We start from the raw sequence: 24,521 nt of genomic DNA, 5'->3' as shown, positions 1-24,521 counted from the left end.
TTGCAAATCAATAAATGTGACGTAATCCTGAGTGGGCGGAGTTTACGTCCAGGCACCATGGCTTCGGTTGGACCCGAGGTGAGTGTGTAAGCCCTATCTACGCTGAGCTCGTTTTACTCTCACACTGTTTTCCGGCCCTTAGAAAAAGGTGTTCTGTTCCGGCAGCTAGAAATGCCCTTAAAAACGGGCGAATTGGCGATGTCGACGTGTTGTTTTGTCGTAAATTGCCCGCTGCCAGTCTAGAGTCTCTTGCTTTTGTGCTGGACCGGAGGGCAATTGAATGTGCAGGAAGATGCTGCGCCCCGGAACCTGAATGATCTGTCCGGGCGCGTCGTGGGCTTTGCTCCGGAGTGTGGACATACATGGTCCAGGCTCTCGTCACTGTCCTGCTTCTATCCAGCTTTAGCGGTTCAAAATAAACTGCGGATAGATATGTGTGCCGATATTATTCATGGTTTTAGCCGTATTGTCTTTAACCGGCTTACTGTTAGCTAATTTATACACTGATGTTTAGCTAGCTGCTAGCAGACTGTGCACACTTTATCAAATCCACACAAAAACAGCTTCTCGAGGTTAACATCTTCTTAAATGACAAAGGCTAGCCTGTGTTATTTGGAACAATAAGACCAAATGGTCGGCCCATAGTGTTATTTTCGTTTATGCTGTGAAATCTGTTTGCTACATGATCATCGATGCAGGCAAATGAAGGCAACATTGGTCGTGCTTGATACAACCTCCCACTGTAAACATATGGCGCCAGCCCTTAAACCGGCTTTGATGCTCTTTGAATGATCGTTATTTTTTCACATCAAACTTTTAGAAGGAATTGTTCTCGTGGTGCAGGCTCGTCTTTGTTAGCTATCCGCAGTTATCCGTTGTCACGGCTTTCAATCGGTATTAACCAGTCGAGTGCTGGCTGTAACAAGTTGCATTGTTGTGTAATTAACGTTTCAACAGTAAAGATGGATTGATTTAACTAGTCGCTTTGTTGCAATGGCAAAGAAGTGCACAAATGTATTACATATTGAGTCTTTGTTTCTTTTTCTTTTGGTGAGAGATAGGATCCAGCGTTGTTCGGCAGAGGTCGCTCGAACAGCGTGGAGACATCTGTCTCAGCAGAGCTGAGAGTATTTTGAAGTGTAGCTAGGAAAGGTGTGGGGCATTCAGCCATGCAGCTACTTCCGTTTGCACTCATAACTTTGTCTTCTGTGATATGTTGCTAGATTTGAGACACAGGTGCAATGGGTGATCTCTAAAGGTCAGTTCACCTTTTTAATTTGACCCCCTCCCCAACCACACACACACACATTTATTCATTTTGGAGAGTTTTGGTTTTATCTGTTGATATGTTGATGATGATTACATTTCCTCTCTCCCAAAAATGGGGGTGGATTGATTTTCATTGTGTTTAAAACAGTGAAAGTGGCATTTGATAAACATAACACTTGTGATTCTCAAAACCAGGTGCCTGAAATGACCATCATCACTTTTCATTCTTTACCTTTGACTGTAAAAAGATGGACGACATGTCAGTTCTCCAAAACTGAACCCAAAACATCTTTTATCGCCCCCTGGTGTCTGGCTGTAATATTTGTCATAATCCCCTCCCCCTTCAAACTAAATAAAACAAAGTACACATCAGATGAATTTGACACCCATACGGCCACTCACGATGGGCATGTATAGGTGCAGGAGCTCGATATTGGGTCTTCATCACCTGTTTACCACTTCACAAACTCCAAATAACATCACTAGCGATGGCAGTGCGGGGATATCTGGCTTTGTTTTTGTTAAGTGGTAGGGAATGGAGACACAATGTTCATTTTTACATCCAGACTATGCTTTCTGTGACAAAAGTTGAAATCTGTGCTGGCTATTACGGTTGTGTTACTGATTTCGTTGCTTGAAATTGCAGAGAAAGTGGAAGATAGGTTACTTCCTGTGTGACCGCCCTAGTTTGACCAGATGTCATTTGCATTGTCCAGACAGATAGCAGTTAGCTACCCAGAGGCTGATCAGTAGAGTTAGTAGATTAACAGCAAGTCCTTTCACAATAAATGTTCAGTGCCATGTTCAGCACTAGACTTAATGTTTTGACGGCATTCCACCATGCAGATGATACAATCTACCACACCAGTAATTCTCATATTTAAGTAAAAAGATATAGATTTCAGCTTGAGGTAAGGTAGTTTCGACTACAGGGCCTCTATAGCTTGTCATTACAACACACAGGTGTTTTCAGTTTCCTGGTCACTTGGTGTACGCTGTGTGTGTATAAGTTTCATTAAGCATTCAGTTTGTGTGGACAGGAGACACAGAAGTAGAAGAGGTTCAGTGGAATGCCAGGCAGAGCTTTGGGCTCCTGTAGTTGAACCCATTGTTGAAGTGAAATGGCTGTTATTGGTCTTGTGACAGTTATCACCCAGCTAATGTTACGTTCTCTCTAGTATCTCCATAGGATTGTTGGAGTGTGATAATACTGCCACATGGCTGTGTGTAATAAACAAAAAAAATATCCCAAATATTTTGTGGCAATTGCAAAAAAATATAGGCATGTAGAAGACATGCCCAGAGCCCTGCATCAGTTCTGATTGATATGATTTGCTTTATCATGTCATCATTTCAACGGTATGTAGACATTCCCACCAGTGGGGAAAACACCTTGGATTTGACCTGCAGTTATTTTAATGACACATGTCATGCTCATTCATCCTATATTATCCTAATGTGATCAGATCCTCTGCCCTGTTTGTCAGTCTGACTGAGAAAATAATGCTTTACTTGTGCTGTTGTTTGTTTAGTTGTCATAGCTTGGCATGTGATTGAGGTCCTGCATATTCCAGTTGCCTATCCTCAAAGTGAAGTGGAGTTCATGCAATTGCAAAGAGGAAGAACTGTGATAGTGGAAGATATGCAACTAAGTATCAGAATCAGATCGGAACTGAAAAAAAATTTAATTGTGCTTCTCTACCAACAACTCTAATAGTGACAAGTTGTTTTAGTCATTTTAGTAAAATGACTGTATCCTGTCAGTTTCAGGTATCACATTTTCTCAGTTAAGCATCGATAATTTTAGCATGTCTGCTATAGTTCAGAACCAGAAATTTCAGTAAGCTATTTGGTCAACAATTGGGGTGTCAGGAAACATCGATACACTTGATACTGTACTGATTCTCAAAAACACTGTTTGTAATTAATATTTAACATGCAAAGATGTGGTAGTGGTTCATTTTGTGCCGTGTTTATACCCCCAGCAGTTAGATAGCAGTGTTGTAATCTATCTTTGGACGTTTCATTCTTCCTCTCCAACGTAACAGCATCAGCTGAGACAGGAAGAAGTAAGCACCTATCGCTAGCGCAAACACAAAGAACACAGGCCTGTGAAACAATTTATCACCTTGCAGTACTGCAGTATATCACAATATATTGAGTCATAGCCCCGTGTTGTGATACATTTTGTATCGCCTTATTTTTGCCTATTAACTGCAAATTTAGCGTATCAGATTTAGTAGACGACAGCTGTCCGATACAGTGACATAAATACTGGTGGATAATCAATATTAACTCAGATTGGAGTGAAAAAAAGGGTAATAATGATAATTTGGGACGTCCCAAGTTAGGGAAGTGACCTGTAACCAACAAATACCAAAAACTGTACTTGAGTCAAAGTCACCTTTCAAAAGCTCTTAAGCATCTGTATGGTTGAGAGCTTTGGCAAAGAATATTAAAGGTCGAAAGTGTTCATCATAACCCTAAACATGAAAGGACCGTGAACATCTGTACCAGATTTTGCGAAAGTCTTGTGAGTAGTTGCTTTTGGGCTGCAAATTCATTGCAAGAAATGTGGCATCAACACCTCCAGTCCCACTCTAATGTGATGACTCAGCAGAGTAGTTAACCAAATCAATAACATAAATATTAAAAGCATGATGCTATTCATTTTTTTTCAGTGTTCACGGTTCAGCCCACGGTTTTCAAATGCAGCCCTTGCAGTAGTAAAGGTCAGTTGTGGCAACGATACACTGTGTTGGGCCACGTGGCCAAAATATTGCTTCTACCCAATTATCTGAACACCCCCACTGAGAAAGGCCAGGACAGCAGAAAAGCAGCGAATCACCAAGCCCAGTAGGCTTCATCCTGGGGGCAAGTAATGCAAAGCAAAATGGCATGGCATTCTATTCAGTAGTTGTGATATTTCAGGCTGGACCAAAATGGAGGACCGACAGATAGAGTGATATTGCCATAGAGCTATGCTACTAGTGAGGCTAAACGAGGTGCAGGGCTGCTGGCATGGCTGCAAACAAGGCCTTCATCTGCTTTGCTTCAGCATTTTGGCTCTGTTGCCATAAATTAAGACATCTGGTCTGTCTCTTCATTGTTCGAGTTTAAATCTGTAGAAACAGGATGCACATCAACTTTGCTACAGTAGACATTAACTTTGAGTCCTGATAGAGGCTCAAATGGGAACAAACATTTGTTTTGTTCATATCATATTCATTCATATCATATTATAGGTTTGCAAGCTTTATTGTATCCAGGATGAGGTTTTGTCATTGTTGGTCAACAATAAGATCCTTTTTTTAAAAAAAAAGTACTCTTTGCTTATGGGAAGCCTCCCTTTGTGTGCCTAGCTCATCAGTAACTATGTTAAATCATGCTCTAAATGTTGGCTCTGCCATGGTTTGAGAGAACCTATTTCACTCCTTATTTGTATGTTGAGTTCCTAAAGTTGACAGACCTGACCCTGTTTTGTCAGAACGAGGTTGTCATCATTCACTTGTGAAACAACAGAAGCCAGCAACATCTGAATTCTCACATGCCTGATAAATTACCACAAGAAAGAATAAGTTTTGTGTGTGAAATGACAAGCCTCTACTATTGTGATTGTAGGTTATTGTTTTGTCATTGGGTAGTGGACAGTTTGAAAGACAAAGCAAGTTGATAGATTATTGAATGAGAAATATAGTTGTAGTCTTGATTAAGAATCAAGGTGAAAATAAACTTGCATGTTTACCAAAGGCCTCACGTGAAGTGCAAAGACCTGACAACATTAGAAAACCTTTAACATTATGGTAAGTTGTGTTTCTATTCATTCGGTTTGCTCTGAGCACGGCATAAAACTTGTGTGTGATTGTTCTGGTCCTTCTGTGGTTGCTTGTGAAAATACTGTGAAATGGCAGCTCACTCTCAGTGATGTAATATCTGTTGCATGGCTTGGCAGCATTGTGTTTTGCTGTCTTCACTGGCCTGCGGCTCAGTGTAGGCCAACAAAAAAACAAAAACAAAAAACAACCCCCCCCCCCCCCGTTGAGAGGTACGAATGTGGCCTGATGTCCGCATTTGAAAACATTTGACACTTTAAAAAGGAAATGAGTAAGTGATTCTAGCTAATTTTTCAAAACCCAGACATAAAGTGTGAGACAAAAACCATATTAGTATATGTGTTTTCAAGATTTTAAAATGTATTTCATACTGAATATAGAGCATTTGTAAGGTGAGTCAGGTCCAGTGGCAATGAGGTCTTCCAGTTTAAAGAACTGGAGTGGTATTACAGTTGGAACTGACTGAGCATGCTCTGTGGAGACCCTCTGAAGAGGAGGACCGACAGAGGGAGCCACCAGGTCACATGACTGATGAGGTGAATGTGCATGCGGGGAAAGAAAAGGAAAAGAGGAACAATCTGTTCGACACATTCTCGCTCTCTCTCTGTCCTCCCTCCCTCCCCCTCTCTCTCTCTCTCTCTCTCTCTCTCACAGACACACATACACACACACATACACACACACACTCTTCTTCACACTCCCTCTCTGACGCCTTCTTCTTCTCAATGGAGGCCATGAGAAGAAAGCAGGTATGATGCTTCCTGGAGCCACACAAGGAAAAAGACATGTTAGCTTTGTACTCCTCACCCTTGGTTGGCTTTGAATGGTCTGAGGAGATGCACTCTTGCTTCTCAGTTCTTTTTAGTAAAGTTACAATCAACTGGTTTGAGCTCTTGCTGTCTTCTCTGTAAGATGATTTTTCGGTTTGTAAGATGCGCTTTTCCAGACACTAGCTGCTGATTGTTCTTGATTCCTGAAATCAAGTACTTAATCTCATGCAGCGATGTTTTTTTTTTTTAATTTTTGTTTCTCATTTCTGTGGTAGCAGTGCTGTTGTCATCAAAGAGAGATTTGCATGGGCTGTGTTGGATCCTGTTGTTGGAAGGGAGCTCCTCATGGATTAGTACAACAGCTGTATTTAGAGCAGTCACAGCAGGGGAAACATGATGTGACTCGATACATGAAGATCACGTTCTGACCTCCTGAAGATCTGGAGGCTACCCTAAGAGTATTTTTTTTTCTTTTCTTTTTTTTTTTTTTACATCTCAGAACCATCCCACTTTTGTCACACCTTTTGCTTTAGACCCTCCTGTATGCATCCCTCATGGTCAGACAGTAATGAGGTCCCTGGAAACTGGATGTATAGTGCAGCCTAGGCTATGATCAGGAACATACTGGAACATAAGACTGCAGTGACTGTTCATCAATCCAGAGGATGCATGCGAGGCTGCAGCGTGAGCGTCCATGTTTACAGGCTGCAGGATTTGATCTTCTGAGCAGCTATCTGGCTTAGAGTCAGACCTTGCATGTCTTGATCATGTCACTTTGCAGTACACTGGACAGGTAAATTACTGGCCTATTACTGGAATGTATTTTAGATTTTATCCAAAGCAGCCTCAAATGTTTACTGAACTATTTTTCTGGGAGCATTTTGCCTTCGTTTATAATGGAGAGTCAGAAGTCAAATGCACACTGGGTTTGTTGCGATTGCATCGGGTCAGATTTTTAGGCCATTGTGCCGATTTTTGCTGTGCAAAATCAAGCATTTGTCTGATTTTTCTGCAGTCTTTGCTTTTTTTCTTGCTTTTATTCTATAGTTTCACCTCTTTAGGCCTTTAAAAATGATTTAAACAAAATGCTCTGAGATGGAGAAAGTCACTCTTTGGTCAAACAGCCCACAGCCCATAGAGGAAGCTTCACAGGTAGATGCTGCTTTAGATGCTGTTTTATCTCATTGGCTGTTGGCACTTTGTGCTTGTCATTGACAGTGTAACAGCTGAGAGTGTTATGTGTGTGCTTTGTGTTTGGGTAGCTCTTCCTTGTTTTCAGGCCTCTGGCAGTAGATTTGTAAACATCGATGCCTTGAATGGTTGATGCACTAGAATATTTATAGCCTTAGAAGTATTCGATGTATACCTATATTTTTAATAGCTTAGTTTAAGTTTCAAAATGAGGTCCCAGCTGGAACGTGAACTCTGAACAACTGGTGTCATATTTTCATAGCAATGGCTCATACTTTGGTGTATTCTCTCTTTCCTTTTTTTATGTGCTTCTTAAGGTTCCTGAACAGCAGTCATAACCTTGGTTTCACATTTGGACCTTCTCTCAGCAGTCTCCATATCCCTATCCACCAGCCTCCAGACCCCTATGTTCCCCATCTAGTGGAAAAGCGCTGCAATGGCCACGTTGTGTCAGTAAACAATCTGGTTGCGAAATGGCGGAGATCTGCAGACAGCCTTCTCTGCCTCCCCTCCCCCGTTCTCTTTTCAGTTTCCACTGTGTATGTTCCACTTTCCACCACTAGGGGGAGGGGTGACGCTGGTGTTCTTTTTGTAACTGGCTTTCCTCAATCCATGACAAAAAAAAATAGGGAAGTGAAGGAGACTTCTTCTCCTCACCCTCACATGTGCTCACTGGATTCCTTGAGATCATACACCACAGAGGATTGTCCCAGCCTTGATGTTCTTTGGGAAACCCCCTCAGTCATTGTGCTCACAGTCCGGGTCTGGGCCTGACCTTGTTGCCTTTTGACAAGGTTCACGTTCGGCTCAGGGACTCGGGTGTTTTGAGGATGAATTTGGAAATCCTTCCTGATGTCTCATTTAGTTGGGGTCTCAGGTTATCTGCAGGTTTCAGGAAACATGACTGTCTGTTAAAGTGAGGATTTGATTGTCAGAGCCCTTGTAGAGGAGAACGTAACTGATTGCATTAGTTTGTTAAAATGAAGCTCTCAGTGGTTTCTGCCTCTTGCAGGTCTTTTGTTTCGGCTTGGAGTACCTGTCTTTACTCTCTAGATATGACCCCCAGCTCCAGTCAGCACCATCTGTCTGCACAGCTAACATTATCCTGCTTGGTATGAGCCTCACATAAAGTCAAAGAGAGTGCAAAGCTTGCTGCTCCTCAAGGTCAAATTGATCGAAGAATCGAAGAGTGTCATGATGTTTTTTTTGTCTTGGGACCTCTCGTGTTTCCTTTGGGCCCATTTTCCCAGGGTGAGCTCAAGGTTGACACAGGCTTGCATTTCCTGATGTTCCTTCTTCCACTGCTTCCTCCTGTGAGGCGCAGAGACGGTCTGTGGGTGGTGGAGATTTCATCTGAAGCTCCGGCCAAACTCGACAGCTATGGCATAGACAGTGAGAAGACAGACAAAGAGAGAGCATCAGGGTTGCTGTCATTTTCATGGCTTACTGCGTAGCCTTTGAGTGCGACAATTCACATTATTGAAAAGCACAAAGGAAGAGGTTTTTATATAGCACTGTTACTCATGCTTGGTCCTGGCCTTTTTTTACTCATCAGAAATGAGTTGGTTAGCCAGTCAATAGAAAAGGAATCAACTGCTGCTTTTCTCAAGTTTAATACCATTTAGAGCTGCGAGAATTCGTCAGCTTTTCAACTTTTCTGTCAGTTGATCATTTAGTCTTTAAATGTCTGGCTTTGGCAGATCACTGCTCTGAAACCCCTAGATTTTCAGTTTCCAGTGATATTAAATAGATAGATGATAGATAGATGGATAGATACTTTATTGATCCTGAGGGAAATTCAAGACAAAAAACAGACAAAAGCTACAAATCTTTTTTTTTTGTTTTATAAAAGACCTAAACAATTAATCAATTATGACAGTTGTTGATGATTAGCTTTCTGTTGATCAGCTTTTAAAATAACTCAAGTAACTGTTTTTCACTGACATTGCATGCAGTATCTTTGGCTTTGAAATGCTGGTCAGACAGAAGAAGCACTTGGTGGTACTCTGGACTTGGGCATTGGCCACTTTCAACTATATTCAGATTAGTTGATTAATTAAAAATATATCTACAGATTTACAGACAATGAAAATAAATCAGGTTTTCTTTTTTCAACAGTTGGCTGGTCTAACCAAGGGCAGCTTGGATAAGGGTGCCTCCACAAAGAAAGAGGAACTCAGCGCAGAAGGCAACGGAGAGGAGAGGCCAGGTATTGGTCAAATTAAACTTAAAAGCACTCAATTTCAAAAATGTATGACCTGTTTACTTATTTCCTTTTTTTTTCTTTTCTTCCATAGATGGAGACAAAGAGGTAGCAGCCAGACTGGCCTCTTCCCCTGCAGCAGAGGCAATGCTAAACGGCACTGAATGTGACGACACGAGGCACAAGAGCCCGGCGCACGGCTTTGTAACAGGAAACAACAAGACTTTACTGTTGGTAAACGAAAATGGCACGTCAGACTCGGAGCCACCACACGGTTCAGTTACTGGAAGTAATGGATTCATTCTCACTAAGCAGCAGCAGGAAAGCGGCTCTGCAGCAATGTCAGGTTTGGGGGTTTCCCCTCAGAGGACTAACTGGTTGCCTTCGGGCTCACCAGCAGGGGGACCCTCGGCCAAACCCCTCCCTGCCTCAGCGTCTGGGTGTGCACAGAGTTTAGGTGCACTAAGGACTGACCCCAGCACAGGGACTACTTTGGGACAACGGACAGCAGACACTAAAAATGGCACAGAGCCGCCTCCTGCGCCGCCTCCAACGACCATCACGATACACAGAGCACGAAAGACCATGTCGAGACCTGCTGTGAGTCCAGCCCAAAAGGTAGGCAATCAGGTGTATTATCAGCAGCTCAGTAGTGCTTTCTAACTCCTTTTCTTCTTCTGTGAGGGTGGAGGTTAAAAATGTTATCATAAGATAAATAATATCATAATCAAGTCAGTATATATTAAATAACAAGTGTATGTGGACGTTTGAACAAAATTTAGGGACACATGCACATCATGCATTAATGAATGTGTCATTCCAAACCATCAGTGGTGCTGCAACAACCTCCACTCTTCTGGGAGGACTTTAGACAATCTTTAACGTCAGTGAAATCCAGAACTGATTGTGTATTAAGGTTTAGCTCACAGTTGCTGGTTGGTGGATTGGGTTTAGGTCAGTGTTCTGCAGGCCAGGCGGGTTCTTCCACACCAAATTTTGAAAAACAATTTCTTCATGGTCCTGAGAAACAGCCCTAAATCAGAAGCACACATTGTTGAAGTCCTTGTAGTGAAGGTGGCTCTTGGCACATGAAGCACTTTTGGTGCATTGCATGGATAACTTTTGTTTTTTGACTTTTCTTGGAAATATTAACTTGGACAACATGTTTTTATCTAACTAAAAAACTAAAATGTTCTGCTGTAATCCATATTTATTGGTGGTTTGCCTTTCAAAAATATTTTCACTGCACGCAAAGAGGCGTAAACCTGTGATCATAACTGGGCTTAAGTTTGCCAGTCTAGCGGCAATCTAACGGCGTCATGCATTATATTTGCATAACCACAATATCAAAAATCTGTTTCGGCTGTTAGCTTTCCCTTTCGTTCAATTTCCAGAGCGTAGTCAGGGATCAGATGAGATGTTTGCTTTTCTGTTAGCTTCAGGACTTCCCAGCATTAGGGAAACAACACACAGGAACTTCGTGTTCGTCATGAGAAGCCACAGCCTTTATTTACTTACGAACTGTAAGCTGCGCTGTACATGTACTGCTAAACTGACAACTTACTGCTTACTCTGTTCCTCCTGCTCTACTCCATTCACTGCCACTGTCCTCAGAGCATGAAGAACTGGACTTTCAACCTCGTAACTGCCTGAAAACCTCACTAAAACCCCATGTTAATGGCTCTTTTGGATGTGCTGTATGCTGTACATTAAATCGCCGGGAACGAATCACTGGCAGTGACTTGCCACTTGCTCTCTCTTGTTCAGCCACACACTGGCCAAGCACACACATTACACCCTGCTCTGTTTTTTAAAGGAGTTGCATCATTGCTGTGACTTGGGCCTAAGACTGTGATGGTAAATTACTTTAGTCCTTACAAAAACCATCATATTTGGTATTCGCTTGATGCTTGGTGTTGATTTAACCTCATTCCACAACCTCAATAGAAGCATCAAATGTAAAAAATAAAATAAAAAAGTCTTTCCCTCTTTAAAAGAAGTTCATGTGGGTGTTTTGTGGTGTGAATTGGTTTTGACAAACAAAAATATGCCTGATAACAGAATGTAAGCATGACTTCTCTTGGTGTTTGCTCTTGTCACTTCCAGCTTCTTAACAGGGAATTAAGAGAAGCAAAGAGTGCCAAAATGGAGAAAACGGAGACTCATGTTGCACCTGAAGCTGAGAAATCCTTGCAGCAGGCCTCCGCTCAGAACCACCTACCTCAGAGTCCGCCGGTTACGCCAGCTCCAGCACAAACGGCCTCATCAGCTTCACCAGCGCCTCCGCCACCTGCTGCACCTCCAGCTCCAGCCAAACTCCATTTAGGTCCAGACAGACTCCAGTAACACAAGCAAAAAACTCACCTGCAGTAGAAAAACTTTGTTTTGGGGTTGCGCAGAAAAGTATTCAGTGGTTTAGAACAGAGCGTCACCTCTGTTGAGAGTGTTTCTGTAAATGTGTGTGTTGTCCTCTCGTGCTGTAGGCTCTTACTCAGGAGGGTTGTCATCCCGTAAGAAGAAGAGGAGGATGGGAACGTACAGTCTGGTTCCCAAGAAGAAAACCAAAGTCCTTAAGCAGAAAACTGTTCTGGAAATGTTTAAGGAATTACAACGGTCTGCCAAGAGTCCACAGGTGTGCACTTATAACATTTTTTTTAATTTAATGCGTTTGTCATTTTTAAGTTTTTAACAACATTGAGTCTCTGAGATATTGTTGAATACATCAGAAATATTTTGGCATCTCTATGATCACCTCTATACCTTTCTTGTCAGATTAAAGAGGAAGCAAACATAAATGGGGAGAAGGTGGAAAATGCATCCGAGGAGGAGGAGTCGGAGGAGGCGGAGTCTGAGGAAGAGGACCGACAGCAGCCAGCAGAAGAACCTGCTATCTGTGCTATCCGGGAAGTAGCATCAGAGCCCATCTCTCAGGTTGGGACATGAAACACTTTATATTTTTTATTCTTCTTCTCCACGTTATCCTGACATTGATGCAGAACTTAGAGGACTTTTGAGTATGCAGAAAGTAGACGGAGCTTTTCAGTCTCTGAGTAAAAGTCGGGCAACATCGCAGAGAGCGATGAATCAGTCAGTGATTAATTGGTATCTTAAAAAGTTATCAGTGTCACCAACATGTCAGGTGCAACCATTCAGTCCATTCAGACCTGCCTAGAATGTTAGAGCCAACAGCTGAATTTCCTTCCAAAGATCACTGTGTGACTCTAATGTGTTAGAGTGAAGCCTGTTTTGACATGTATTAAAGGCTGGTGATGAAGTCAGTTTTCTGTTGCCGGTGGAGGTGGGAGAGGAGCAGGAGTCTGAAGAGTCTGGAGAAGAAGAGGGAGAGGAGGAGGGCACAGAGTCCGATTTGGTAAGAGCCACCATCCTTACTCAACCTAACTGCAGAGCACAGTCGTGGTATATGTGACTTTTTTTCTCCTATTATTTTAAATGACTTTCTTTCTGTTTTTGAGTTCATTGCTGTGTCTGTTTGCCTCAGAGCACAGAGTCCAGTCTGAAGAAGAGGTTGAAAAAGAAAACAAAAGCAGACAGCGCGTGGCTCCGACCGTCCAGAAAACGAAAGAGGAGGATAAAGGCCAAAGGTGATCCTGTCACACTCGACACCTGTATAGTCATGCACCTGTGGTCCATCAGGAGGAAGAAAAAAAGAAAAGTCACACTTCAGACTTTTTCCTATTAATGTTTTCAGTTTAAATCCTTCCTGCACCCCATAAGTACATGAGGTTTTATTGTTTAGATGCACTAAAAAAAATCTCTGTTAAATGTTCTCTGCGAATGAGCTCTAAACTGCTTTTTCAAAGTTGACACACATAAGCCCTCATATTTTCAGTTTACTTTCTCTTTGCAGCTTACATGGATTTGATAATAAACACTGTCCTGTTGTTCTGCTCAGAACCTGAGGTCACGGATCAGCCTCAGGCTTCAGCTCCTACCCAAGCGGGCAATGGGAAAGAGTACACACAGATTCCCTCACATGAGTCTGTCAACCTCAATAAGCCCCAGGAGCTGGCAGCTCCCTCACAGAACAAAGGTGAGATTAAAAGGATTGAAGAAACTCATTATACTTGTACATAATAATCCATCCCATGTGTTTTATCTGCCATAGTCTCTCATTTGAGTCTTACCTTCAGATGCTTTTCTTAACTTGACACCAGACCTATTTAAATGACTTAAACTCAGAGCTTTGAAACCAGGCCGAAACTTGCATGTGACGATAGCTTTTCGGAAATTATTATGATGACAAACGTTTTGGTTAATAGCCAAATGAAATAGTCCTGGTGTGTTTGTTTTTGATTTAAGTTTCATTGTGACTCCAGAACAGATTCATGGACAGGAGTGTAGCAGCAGCACAATTGACTGCACAGTGTTGGTGACTGGCATCTTCAAATAAAACCACTTGGAGTTTGAAAATCAAAAACAGAATTTATTTATATTAGCTTTGGTTGTTACTTTTATATTTTGAGGTGATGCAAAGCAACTTGGAAAACATTATCAAGTACAATTTATATTGTGAGTAATCCTTATTCAAAGTTAAAGTGGGATGTAATCTGATTACATCTCATCTGTATTGCCAGGCAGAAAATAAATGTCTGCAAAAAAGAATATGTTAAAGAATTCAATGTTTATGTGGTACAAATTAAATGCAAATTCCCACCAATAATTGCCTGACTTTAAAAAATAAAAGGTGTGTGATATTTAATTACAAAAAATGAACCTTGAGGCCATCTTGAAGATGACATTGATTTTCCTCTAAGTCAGTGTGGGGGTGGGTGGGAGGGTGGATTACAACACACCAGTGATATTTCTAAAGGTGTCTGACAACACAGTGGGGAAAACAGTGACCATAAATAAAAAACCAAACAAACTAACTGTGTATTGGGAGAATCTGGCGTTATGTTATAAATTACAATACAGGGATTACAGTTCAATATAATGTGAAATATTGCAGTACTGCAAAGCAATATATGGTTTCATAGGCATGACTACTTTGTGTTACGTGCTGACTTCTTCCTGTCTTAGCTGATGTTACGCTGGAGTGGAAGACAGCGCTGCTATCTAACCGTCAGAGATTTAAACACAACACAAAACAAACCACTGTTACAAATCTTTGCATGAAATTATTAATTAAAAATTGATAGACATAAGCATAATACTGCAATACAAGTAATATTGACACGTTTTTTCACCCCCAATGTTAAGATAAATGTACTAAGCCGGTCTTTGGTTTCCTTGCAGAACCTTTGGGGTCAGCCATCGAGGAGGCTCAGGAGCTTCCTTTGTGCAGCTGCCGCATGGAGACGCCCAAGAGTCGAGAGATTCTCATCCTGGCAGACAGGAAGTGCATGGCCACGGAGAGCGTGGATGGACAGCTGACTCGCTGCCAGGGTGCCATACTGAAACATGAAATGATGCGTCCCTCCAACTCCGTTCAGCTGCTGGTTCTGTGTGAGGACCACCGCAATGGCATGGTGAAGCACCAGTGCTGCCCCGGCTGTGGCTTCTTCTGCAGGGCCGTGAGTACACAGTCACTCGATCAGTTTCGGGTCTTTAGCTCCGGTTTGATCGTGTCTCACTGGAATAGATGTGGATTAACTGGGGTCTGCAGAGTGTAGAACAATTCATACAATACATTGTTCTACATTTCCTGTTGTGGTTGAAATTCACACTGAACACAAATTTCAACAAATCTCAAGTTTCATGGTGAAAAATGAATCAGAGCCAAATAGGATTAAAACTCCTCTTCTGGACCAGGAAATCAAGATAATAAAATTTTTGTTAGGAAGCAAATTACAGTTTTAGTGAAATTTCTTAGAGTGGATCCCAAGACAGTATACATAATTAACATGTATTCTCACCTTGGAGGCATTGTGTGATATCATTGTGATTCCACAGTTTGAATCAGATCTCAAAACTGTTTGCCCGTCATCCCTCTCTCATTCCATGGTTTCTTTCTGATTTCATGGCCTAAACTGTCTTCTCACACTAATCTGCTTTCTTGCATAAATCTAATCAGCGAGGACAATTATTTTTTTTTTGCTTGTCCTTTTTCATCGTCCAGGGGACCTTCATGGAGTGCCAACCAGATATCAACATCTCTCACCGTTTCCATCGTGCTTGTGCCTCGGTGCTGAAAGGTCAAAGCTTCTGTCCTCACTGTGGAGAGGAGGCCAGCAAGGCCAAGGAGGTCACCATCGCCAAGGCCGATACCACCTCCACCGTGCCCCCCGCGCTCGCACACGGTCCTGCTATGGCCGGGGTCCCCGAGGGCCGAGCTGACACCACCACTGGCAGGTAAACTACCAACGGCGTTGTCAGAATATGGACAGGAATGACTTTTAGACAAGTGTCCTCTGTTTAGACACATTCTGCTGAACCCCAAAGAAAAGTCATTCATGCACCGCACAACTAAAACATTTTTTCTCCTTTTGCTTTCCAGCTCTTCTCGATTGGCTGTGGGGGCTGAAGTCAGCGGCAGGGCCGACAGCTCGTTGCCCATTCGTTCTGCACACGGTCTCGACGCCTCTGCTGTTCCTGGGTCGTCCAGGACTGCAATGCTGCAGGCCAGAATGGGAACAACAGAGCCTCCTACGGTCCCTCAGGGAGCACCTAGAGAGACTCTGGAGAGCATCCTGGTAGCTCTGGACACAGAGAAGTAAGCTCTGGTACCAGAGTGTCAGTGTTTATCTGAATGACTAAAAGCATTTGAGACAAACTTAAAAGACAATTGCTGTAATTTTTATTCTTGTGCATTTTGATCAGGCCCAAGAAGCTGCGTTTTCACCCCAAACAACTTTACCTCTCAGCCAAACAAGGAGAACTCAAGAAAGTCCTGCAGATGTTGGGTATGAAAGACACCCTTTCTGTGTCTCATCAATCCTATTGTTTGCTTTTTTCGTTTTTTTTTTTTTTTTTCATCTTGTGGGGTTTTTTTTTATATTCATCCAGCTTCTGTTTCTGTCCAAATGTTTTTTGTTTTTTTTAATGAAAAAGTTTCCTTCTTCATTTTCCTTCCAGTGGACGGCATCGACCCAAATTTTAAGATGGAATCTCAGAACAAACGCACTCCACTTCACGCTGCAGCTGAGGGAGGACACAAAGACATCTGCCACATGCTCGTACAAGTAAGCCTCTCTTATTGCTCATCTCTGGGTTGTGCCCTGCAGTCACTGCTGTGGTAATGAACCAGGCTGCTGTCGAACCTTCATTACGTGCTTAAAATGGACTCCAGGACTTTGACAGATTTGACATTGGCTGATATTCGCCTCGTTAGGCCGGTGCAAACTTGGACACATGTGACGAAGATCACAGAACGCCACTGATGGAGGCCTGTGAGAACAACCACATGGAGACGGTCTTGTACCTGCTGAGAGCTGGAGCCAGTGCTACGCACAAGGTAATGGAGTTTAATCAGCCGGCCATATTGATGAGAAAATCAGAATGTGATTTGACCTTTTTAATTTTTTGGCAGCTTTTATCTGTATTTCTCTTTGCCTGGTAAAAGAAACTGGGAAGACCTTATGTTATTTAAGAGGCTAAACTGTGTGTTCTTTGACTCTCAGGATGTTGAAGGCTTCACATGTCTCCACCTAGCGGCAAAGTCTGGTCATTACAAGGTTGTTGAGTATCTCCTGTCCACGGGATTGATCAACATAGACTGCCAGGTCAGTACAGTCTCCACATTGTCGTTTCAGTATTTGATTCTCTCAGTCAGTTCAGGTGTTGAAGAATTTCAACAGTGTTTGTCATTCAGTTTTGCACCAGTTATCAATCCTGTATGCCAGGTAAAGACACATCTTCAAATACCTTTTAGACTTCACTTCCACAAAACATCATGCACGTAACTAAAATAAATGCAGCTAAACACACTGAAAAAGATTTCCCAGGGTGTCGGTGGAGTTAATGACAGTCTACGCCAAGAACAATGAAGCCCATTCCATGAAGCTCCCACTGCACAGTTTTTCTACTGATATTGATGCCAGTGGAAGTATGGAATCAATAGAGCATTAGCGACTTTTACCTCAGACCCTGCTCTATGACTCTATGACTGTAACTGAGTTGCTGCTGTCTCTAAATGCTTCCACTTTCCAACAATACCGCGGTTGACTGTGAAATATCTAGCTGGGATGAAATCACAAACTGACTGATTGCAAAGGTGGCATCCTACCACAGTGATACTGTGAATTCATTGAGCTCTTCAGAATGGCCTGTTGCTTTCACAAATGTTTGTAAATGGAGACTGCAGGGCTAGGTGCATGAAACACCTGAATTCAGTGAGAAAGAGGTCTGTCCCAATACTTTTTTCCATATAGAGTGTGATGTATAACAAATACACACAACAAATAGACTGAGATTTGGCAAAAATAGAATACTATGTTCTATAAATCCAATTTGGGTTTAAATATACATGTATATTTTCACATTAAAACACATAAAACAGCTCAGCATTTGCTTTTCATTTGGTTATTGTCACTAAAACTTCCTAGTGAGAGTCAGAGAATGAGGAAGGAAGTCATGAATGTGAGTAAACATGTGTGAATAAAACTTTTAAACATTATCTTTCAGCCTGAGTCACATCAGATAAATTTTCATTGGCAATGGTGGTAGTTTTAACATTGAAAACAACTCCTCCCATGATCCTATGAGAGATAATCTTAGGTGAAAGTCAGGTACACCTTCTCTTTAATCCAGATGTTACTACATGCCATCAAAAAACAGACGTAACAGACAAATAAAAGTTCATTTGAGTGAAGAGCTTCCTGAAGCACTTAATGACTTCCAAAGTTGAAAGAGTATTTAAATGTTCTGTATCGTCCTTCAAATACACCTTGATGCCACTAAACCAGACAGCTGTGGGAGAGAAAGAGCTGCAATGCGTCTCATGTGTCTTTGTTTGAAATGTCTGCCCTTGCTGCAAGAAGGCAGCCATTAGACCTCTGTGATGTAATGACACCTCTCTCCCGTGGGTAACAGTTATGCGTCATATTTGAATATTTAGGACTGTGTGAAAACAGTCTTTTCTTTCAAGGCGTTTGTGGAATGTGTCATTCCTTTTACGATGCCTCGGCTTTACCCAGCTGATCAGAGATCAGTTTGCTGAGTTTGAAAGTATAATTTTTCATTAGGATGATGGAGGTTGGACAGCAATGATCTGGGCGACGGAGTACAAACACGTGGACCAGGTGAAGCTGCTTCTGTCCAAAGGAGCCGACATCAGCGTCAGGGACAAGGTTGGCTAAGTCTGTCCACTCTGGGTTTGACGCACTCTGCAAAAACATGAAACGTTGTATAATTGTTGCTTTATGTTTTTTGTTTTCTAGGAAGAGAACATCTGCCTTCACTGGGCAGCGTTCTCGGGCAGTGTGGACATCGCCGAGCTGCTCCTGAATGCCCACTGTGATCTGCAGGCGGTCAACATCCACGGAGATTCTCCTCTACACATCGCTGCCCGGGAGAATCGTCTGGACTGCGTCACGTGAGTTACTGCCTCCAGGAAGGGGGAAAAAAAGACGTCACTCCTGGACAATGTTAAATAACTTTTTAAACTGCAGTGAAAAACAGAAGGCTTGATTCAAAAGGGCAACTTAAAAGGTTGTTCAGAAATGGTTTGCCGTTAATGATCAGTAAAACTTGGTCTCCTCAGGCTTTTCCTGACTCGAGGAGCAGATGTTTTTCTGAAGAACCGCGAGGGAGAAACTCCTCCAGACTGCTGCAGCCACAATTCAAAGGCCTGGGCGGCCCTGCAGGCCAACAAGAGGGAGAGGGATGCCAAGAACCTCAGGACCACTGCAGAGCAAAAACTCCTTCACAGGTTGAAATGATGACTCATGGTGACCTCTCAAAAATGTCAGTGTTTAAAAATAAAAGGTGCAAGGAGCTGTGTTGGCATGTGGTAATGGATATATCTGGAAAGGTAAAATACTATCCAGGAAGACCAGGTTGAATAACACATCTGTTAGTCAAAGGTTTATCTGATTGAAAACACTGCTGTCTTAAGCCAGGCATTTTATTGGCCAGAATCTCCGCATTCTTGACTTTGAAAACATTGACAGCCCCTCATCAGCATCTGCTCTGTTTACAGGGACATAGCTCTGGGGCAGGAGAGAGTTCCCATTCCCTGTGTCAACGCTGTTGACAGTGAACCGTTCCCAGATGGCTACAAATACATCTCGGAAAACTGTGTCACCTCCCCCATGAACATCGACAGGAACATAACACACCTGCAGGTCAGTTAGAAACCATTTCATCAGGCATTTCAAAGGAAATAAAAAGATTCTTTCTGGCATTGTGAAGTGAACAATATTCTTACTCTTTATCCCCCGGTCCAACAGTACTGTGTTTGTAAGGAAGACTGTTCGTCAAGTATCTGCATGTGTGGACAGCTCAGTCTGCGCTGCTGGTACGACAAGGTGAGGACATATGTCTGCACAGACGGACGACACGGCCACAGAGAAAGTATGTGGACACTCATGCAAAGTTTGAATGAAGGAGTCTCAAACCATGAGAAACTGCACAAGAGCAACCATATGACCAGGGTGTCCATATACACCACAGTGCTTAATAATGATCTGTGTGTGTGTGTGTATCTGTGTGTTTTTTATTTGTTTCTTTATCGACATGCATATATTTTTGTCATATGTAGAGGGGTCGTCTTCTACCTGAATTCTGCCGTGAGGAGCCTCCGCTCATCTTTGAGTGTAACCATGCATGCTCCTGTTGGAGGACCTGCAAGAACCGCGTAGTGCAAAACGGACTCAGGTACACAAACTTTATCTCAGCGCGCACCCAAATAAACTTCATCCAACTGAACTCAGGGCGTAGAGCGGGCGGTCCAAAGGTCAGTGGTTCGATCCCGGTCGGTGGTGGGTCAGACTAGAAAAGGGGCTTTGTAATGACAGTTCATTTACCATTTAACTATCTGAAGCAGAGCGTTGTTAGAAAATAGAGCATCTGTAATCGACAGAAAGGTTTCTTTCCCTTCTATAAAGTGATTTCTGTTTTTATCTGTAAGACAGACAGAACTGACATGCGGCAGAAAACCGACGTCAGCAGCAGCTTTGTGGTGGTAGAGCTGCACGAGGCAGCTCTATCCAAATGTCTTGTTGCAATTTAGGCTGTGAGCTGATTGCATAATTGATTGCAGTTTTGATTTGATGTGCTGCACTACATGCTGTGGAACGGTGAATATCTGCTTCAGTCAGGGATGTCAGACTGTATTGTAAAGATGTTGTGGATCTTTCAGGACCAAGCTTCAGCTCTTCAGGACCAGTAAGAAGGGTTGGGGTGTCCGTGCACTGCAGGACATACCACAGGGGACCTACGTATGCGAGTAAGTCCCACTAACAAATATATATATATATCTATATATACATATATATATGTTTGTAGCCTCAGACCACAATCAAAGCAGCCGTGGCTTGCATCTCTGTCAGCAGTTATTTCAAATTGTATTTATTTTTTTAAGTATTTAGAAGAGGCATGATGTGTCACTGCCTGCCCCACCCCCCCCCCCCCAACATTTAAAAAGCTGCTACTCTCATAGACATAGTGTGTATCTCCTGCCAGATGGTAGCAGCTCAGAGTGCGAGCGCAGCAGACAGACAGTCATGTTATCTCACTGAGGTGTTTTCTGAGGTGTCAGTCACTATACTGCTGCTGTATTCAGACTGTTTCCAACTGTTTTGTTTTTTTTATGGTAACATTTAGGGTTCAGTGTGCCAGTTCAAAAACATGTTGGCTAACACACACAAAAAAAAATTTTAAAAAATATAAAGTACAGCATATGATAAGACTGGTGTTACTCAGATTTTTACATTTTTTTTTTACCACACACACACACACACACACACAAAAACACACACAACACACACGACAGACACAACAGTCAGTGCTTGCTGACTTGCTGCTCTGTCTGCAGCACTCAACCTCAGCCTCAAGTCCATTGGTTCCTACTGAAGATGTGAATCTTTTAAACCAGCTCAGTAATATCCCGTTTAATTTTTTTTTAATTTTCTTAAACAGCTGTTTACTGTAGGTTTTTTTTTTTTTTTTTTTTTTGCAACTATCACTCAAACAGAGGGAAATGGTGCATGGAGAGGATTCTGTTAATTAATCCATATTTCAGATTAAGGATCATTGCGAAGTTTATGTACAAGGAATTTGCTTTGGTATTTGGGTGCAGAGCAATAAACATACTATGTCAAGAAACTACAAAACTACAAAAGTCAACAAACAAAAATAGAAAATCTATGTTTTGTTTTTCCCCCCCGTGCAGTGCATAGTTTTAAATACGCATTTAAAGCATTTAACTTAACATCTACAGTTGTGCTGATGGCACACGTCAGACAGCAGAGGATTACCAGTCTAGTGTTGTGTGCTATTTTAATTTCTTGGCTTTTTATTTGTGTAGCCGGTCTGTGTCTGTGTGTCGAGCTTTAAAGCAAACCCAGTTATTCTGAAGAAAGAATGACATTTCATTTTGAGGTGTGTTTAAGGAACAACGGTGGTGATGTCGTACATGTGTAGTGTTTCTCACTGTTGCTTGCTTGTTTCTTCTAACACATTCATTACACGTATACACGTCATAATTGCTTCCGTTAGAATTGCTCAGATTGACTAATCAATTGATAAACTGAATTTGATAATAAAATATCTTGTATTAAAATTGAGTCACCTGCTCACTCATGTTGTTTCAGTGTTGAGTAATACGTGTGTGTGTGGTGTTATTTATTTAATTAAAAATGGTATAATAATTGTAAAATATCTGAAAATGCATCACAGGTTTACCGGCAGGGAGGTTACATTTTTGAGGCTCAGTATCACAGAACTGTAGTCTCCTTGGGTAAAACCTTGTAATTCAGTATTAAAACGGTTTAGCGACGTCTACAGCTCCTGACGGCTCACCTGCCTTTGAACAGGTACGTAGGTGAGATCATCTCTGAGGCAGAAGCAGAGATGAGGCAGAACGACGCTTACCTGTTCAGCCTGGACGATAAGGTAAAGTATGAACAACAGAACTCTGTGAATTTTCTATTTAACATCCTGCTCTTGTTACATTCACTCCACGCTTTCTTTGCTTTGAGATTTCTGCCCATGCTGAATCCTCCTCTCAGCTGTGCACTTGCATTTTAGTTTTTTTTTTTTTTTTAGTTTCACTCTTTCATTTCTCTTCCTTCGCAGCCACAAGATCTGTACTGCATCGATGCCCGTTTCTATGGAAACGTCAGCCGCTTCCTCAATCACATGTGCGAGCCCAACCTGTTTGCCTGTCGAGTGTTCACAACCCACCAGGACCTTCGTTTCCCACACATCGCCTTCTTTGCCAGTGAAAACATCAGGGCTGGAGAGGAACTCGGGTAAGACCAACTGAAGACATGATGCTGTTGAGAGTCCCTGTGTGATGTATGGACGCCAACAGGTACTTCAGTCTGGTATTGGTATTGATATTTGAGAGTTAAATGTGATGATGAATTGCTGATTGGTATTCATTGTTTGACCTAACATGCTCACTGGCTGACACGTATCCTTATGATACCTTAGTGATGAAGTAAGCTCGGTTTCATTCACTAGGATGCAACATGACTGCAGTGCTTTTATGATGTCACGTGTGTGTACTATAATACTTGAATTTCTATCAAGACTAATAAGGAAGAAGAATAATTAAAGACCTTTAAGTGATATTTTGTGAAATTCAGGCATATTTTGTAGATTCCATATAACTGTAGGTGAAAACATTGAGTTGAAAAAGGATTTTTAAATCCTGGGTGTCAGATTCTGATGATTCTGCTGTATTTTTTCTAAAATCATTTGCATTCTCTCAGATTTGACTACGGCGACCACTTCTGGGAAGTCAAAAGCAAGCTGTTCAGCTGCGAATGCGGCTCTTCCAAGTGCAAGTACTCGTCGGCAGCCATGGCGTCGCTGCAGGCGGACAGCACTCCGGAGGACCAGCAGCAGCCCAGCGCGTCACCCGACACCAGCTCTTCCAACAGTCCCTCCAGTCCTTCCTAAAACCATCCTCACACTAAGCTTCGCTACGTGCACACGAGAGACGCACACATAAGGACGCCGGTCTCCATCGTCTCCTGAACTTTCATCAGAGAACCTCTACTTGTACTATATCCCCACTTCTCAAACTCAAACCACGGACCATCAAACTTCGTGAGAACCTGTAAAATGTCACACATAAGCAAATGCACAAGTGAATCCTGGAAGAACTCACCGCCCCTTCACTCTAGCTCGTGTAACAGGGTGAACAGCAGGGGGCAGCGACAGTACGCACAGCAAAGGTCACAGGGACAATTACATTTCATATATAACTTTACTGGGAAGGACAACTGCGCTTTTTCTTTTTGTTGTTGTTTTTTCTTAAGACTTGTTGATATTGTTAAATGGCTCTTCAAGAGTCATAATCCAAGAATTCTGGGGGTTGGGGATGAGGGCATCGTTGTCTTTTGCAAAGACAACCTCAGCTTACAGCTGGGTTTAACTTGTTTGACCTCTGTGGTCATTTATCATCAACCATTCCAGCAAGATTAGCTGATAAATATTGAATTATGTTGCCACTTCTTTGTGTCACTTCATGCTTTGTTACAGTGTTTGAACAGACATGTCCAACATTTGCCACCATAGTTTGTGAATGAATTCACTGAAATGATATGAAAGACAAAGAAATGGTGCGAAGAATTGGACTTTTTAGATCTGACACAAAGACGCTGTACCATTCCTCTAAAACGAGGTGTTTCTAGTCTGACTAAATTGGATGATGTTTTTATTACGCATGCTCAAGGCGATCTTAATGTGTCAGAGTTGTTGTAGAATTGATTAAATCAAAATTGAGATAAAAAACAAAGGAGAAAATGGTGCTGACAAAGGTTTTTACTTTTGTTTTCTTTTTTTTTTATTACCGAAGTGAACATAGTTTGTAAAATAAGAGAATGTTTTAAGTTTTTTATGTTTAATTTTAACTCCAGTTTTCTAATCGTAGTTACTGTAGTTAGGCTGTTTTTAATTTTGTTTCATGATTTTGCCGACAGAAGCCAACCCGTCTTTTTAAATGTTGTTAGTAAAGCAGTGACTGTTGTGCAAAGTCTTGAAAGGTATAAATGAAAAAAAGGTTATAAAAATGCACTTCCATAACGTTCTGTTACATATTTCTGGATCGTGAACCATCCATCTAATTGGTTGTATGTTTTTCAATAAATTTACTACTATTGCATTTATTCTGATATGCTCCAC

At 42.0% G+C, this 24,521-nt stretch overlaps 1 protein-coding gene across 3 annotated transcripts; it reads left to right on the top strand.

Annotated features, from left to right (window-relative positions):
• Positions 1-24,505, top strand: ehmt1b (euchromatic histone-lysine N-methyltransferase 1b). Of its 3 annotated transcripts, none has more exons than XM_046374771.1 (26): positions 1-78; positions 9,182-9,272; positions 9,361-9,884; positions 11,373-11,592; positions 11,750-11,898; positions 12,039-12,197; positions 12,529-12,636; positions 12,766-12,868; positions 13,180-13,317; positions 14,523-14,800; positions 15,346-15,578; positions 15,724-15,939; positions 16,047-16,129; positions 16,302-16,408; positions 16,558-16,680; positions 16,847-16,948; positions 18,410-18,514; positions 18,605-18,759; positions 18,928-19,095; positions 19,366-19,510; positions 19,616-19,693; positions 19,927-20,042; positions 20,527-20,613; positions 22,202-22,280; positions 22,464-22,639; positions 23,105-24,505. In XM_046374771.1, the coding sequence occupies exons 1-26, from the start codon at positions 58-60 to the stop codon at positions 23,292-23,294; spliced, it is 3,954 nt and encodes a 1,317-aa protein (XP_046230727.1). In that variant the 5' UTR covers positions 1-57; the 3' UTR covers positions 23,295-24,505. The 3 variants fall into 3 exon arrangements, with proteins under 3 accessions (XP_046230727.1, XP_046230726.1, XP_046230724.1); XM_046374770.1 differs by lacking the exon at positions 1-78 and adding an exon at positions 5,734-5,851 and having other exon boundaries at positions 12,565-12,636; XM_046374768.1 differs by lacking the exon at positions 1-78 and adding an exon at positions 5,734-5,851.
• The last annotated feature ends 16 nt before the right edge of the window (positions 24,506-24,521 follow it).

This window comes from Scatophagus argus, chromosome 20 (genome assembly GCF_020382885.2).
Source record: "Scatophagus argus isolate fScaArg1 chromosome 20, fScaArg1.pri, whole genome shotgun sequence".
In the NCBI taxonomy this organism is placed as follows: Eukaryota; Metazoa; Chordata; class Actinopteri; family Scatophagidae; genus Scatophagus; species Scatophagus argus.
The sequence above is the reverse complement of the archived record's forward strand: the minus strand, read 5'-3'. Positions and strand labels throughout refer to the sequence as shown.

Coding starts and splice junctions, on each gene's coding strand:
- ehmt1b (XM_046374768.1), top strand. CDS start 5,828: ATGGAGGCCATGAGAAGAAAGCAG. Junction 9,885..11,372: donor CTGTGAGTCCAGCCCAAAAG/GTAGGCAATCAG, acceptor TGTCACTTCCAG/CTTCTTAACAGGGAATTAAG. Junction 12,637..12,765: donor AGGGCACAGAGTCCGATTTG/GTAAGAGCCACC, acceptor TGTTTGCCTCAG/AGCACAGAGTCCAGTCTGAA.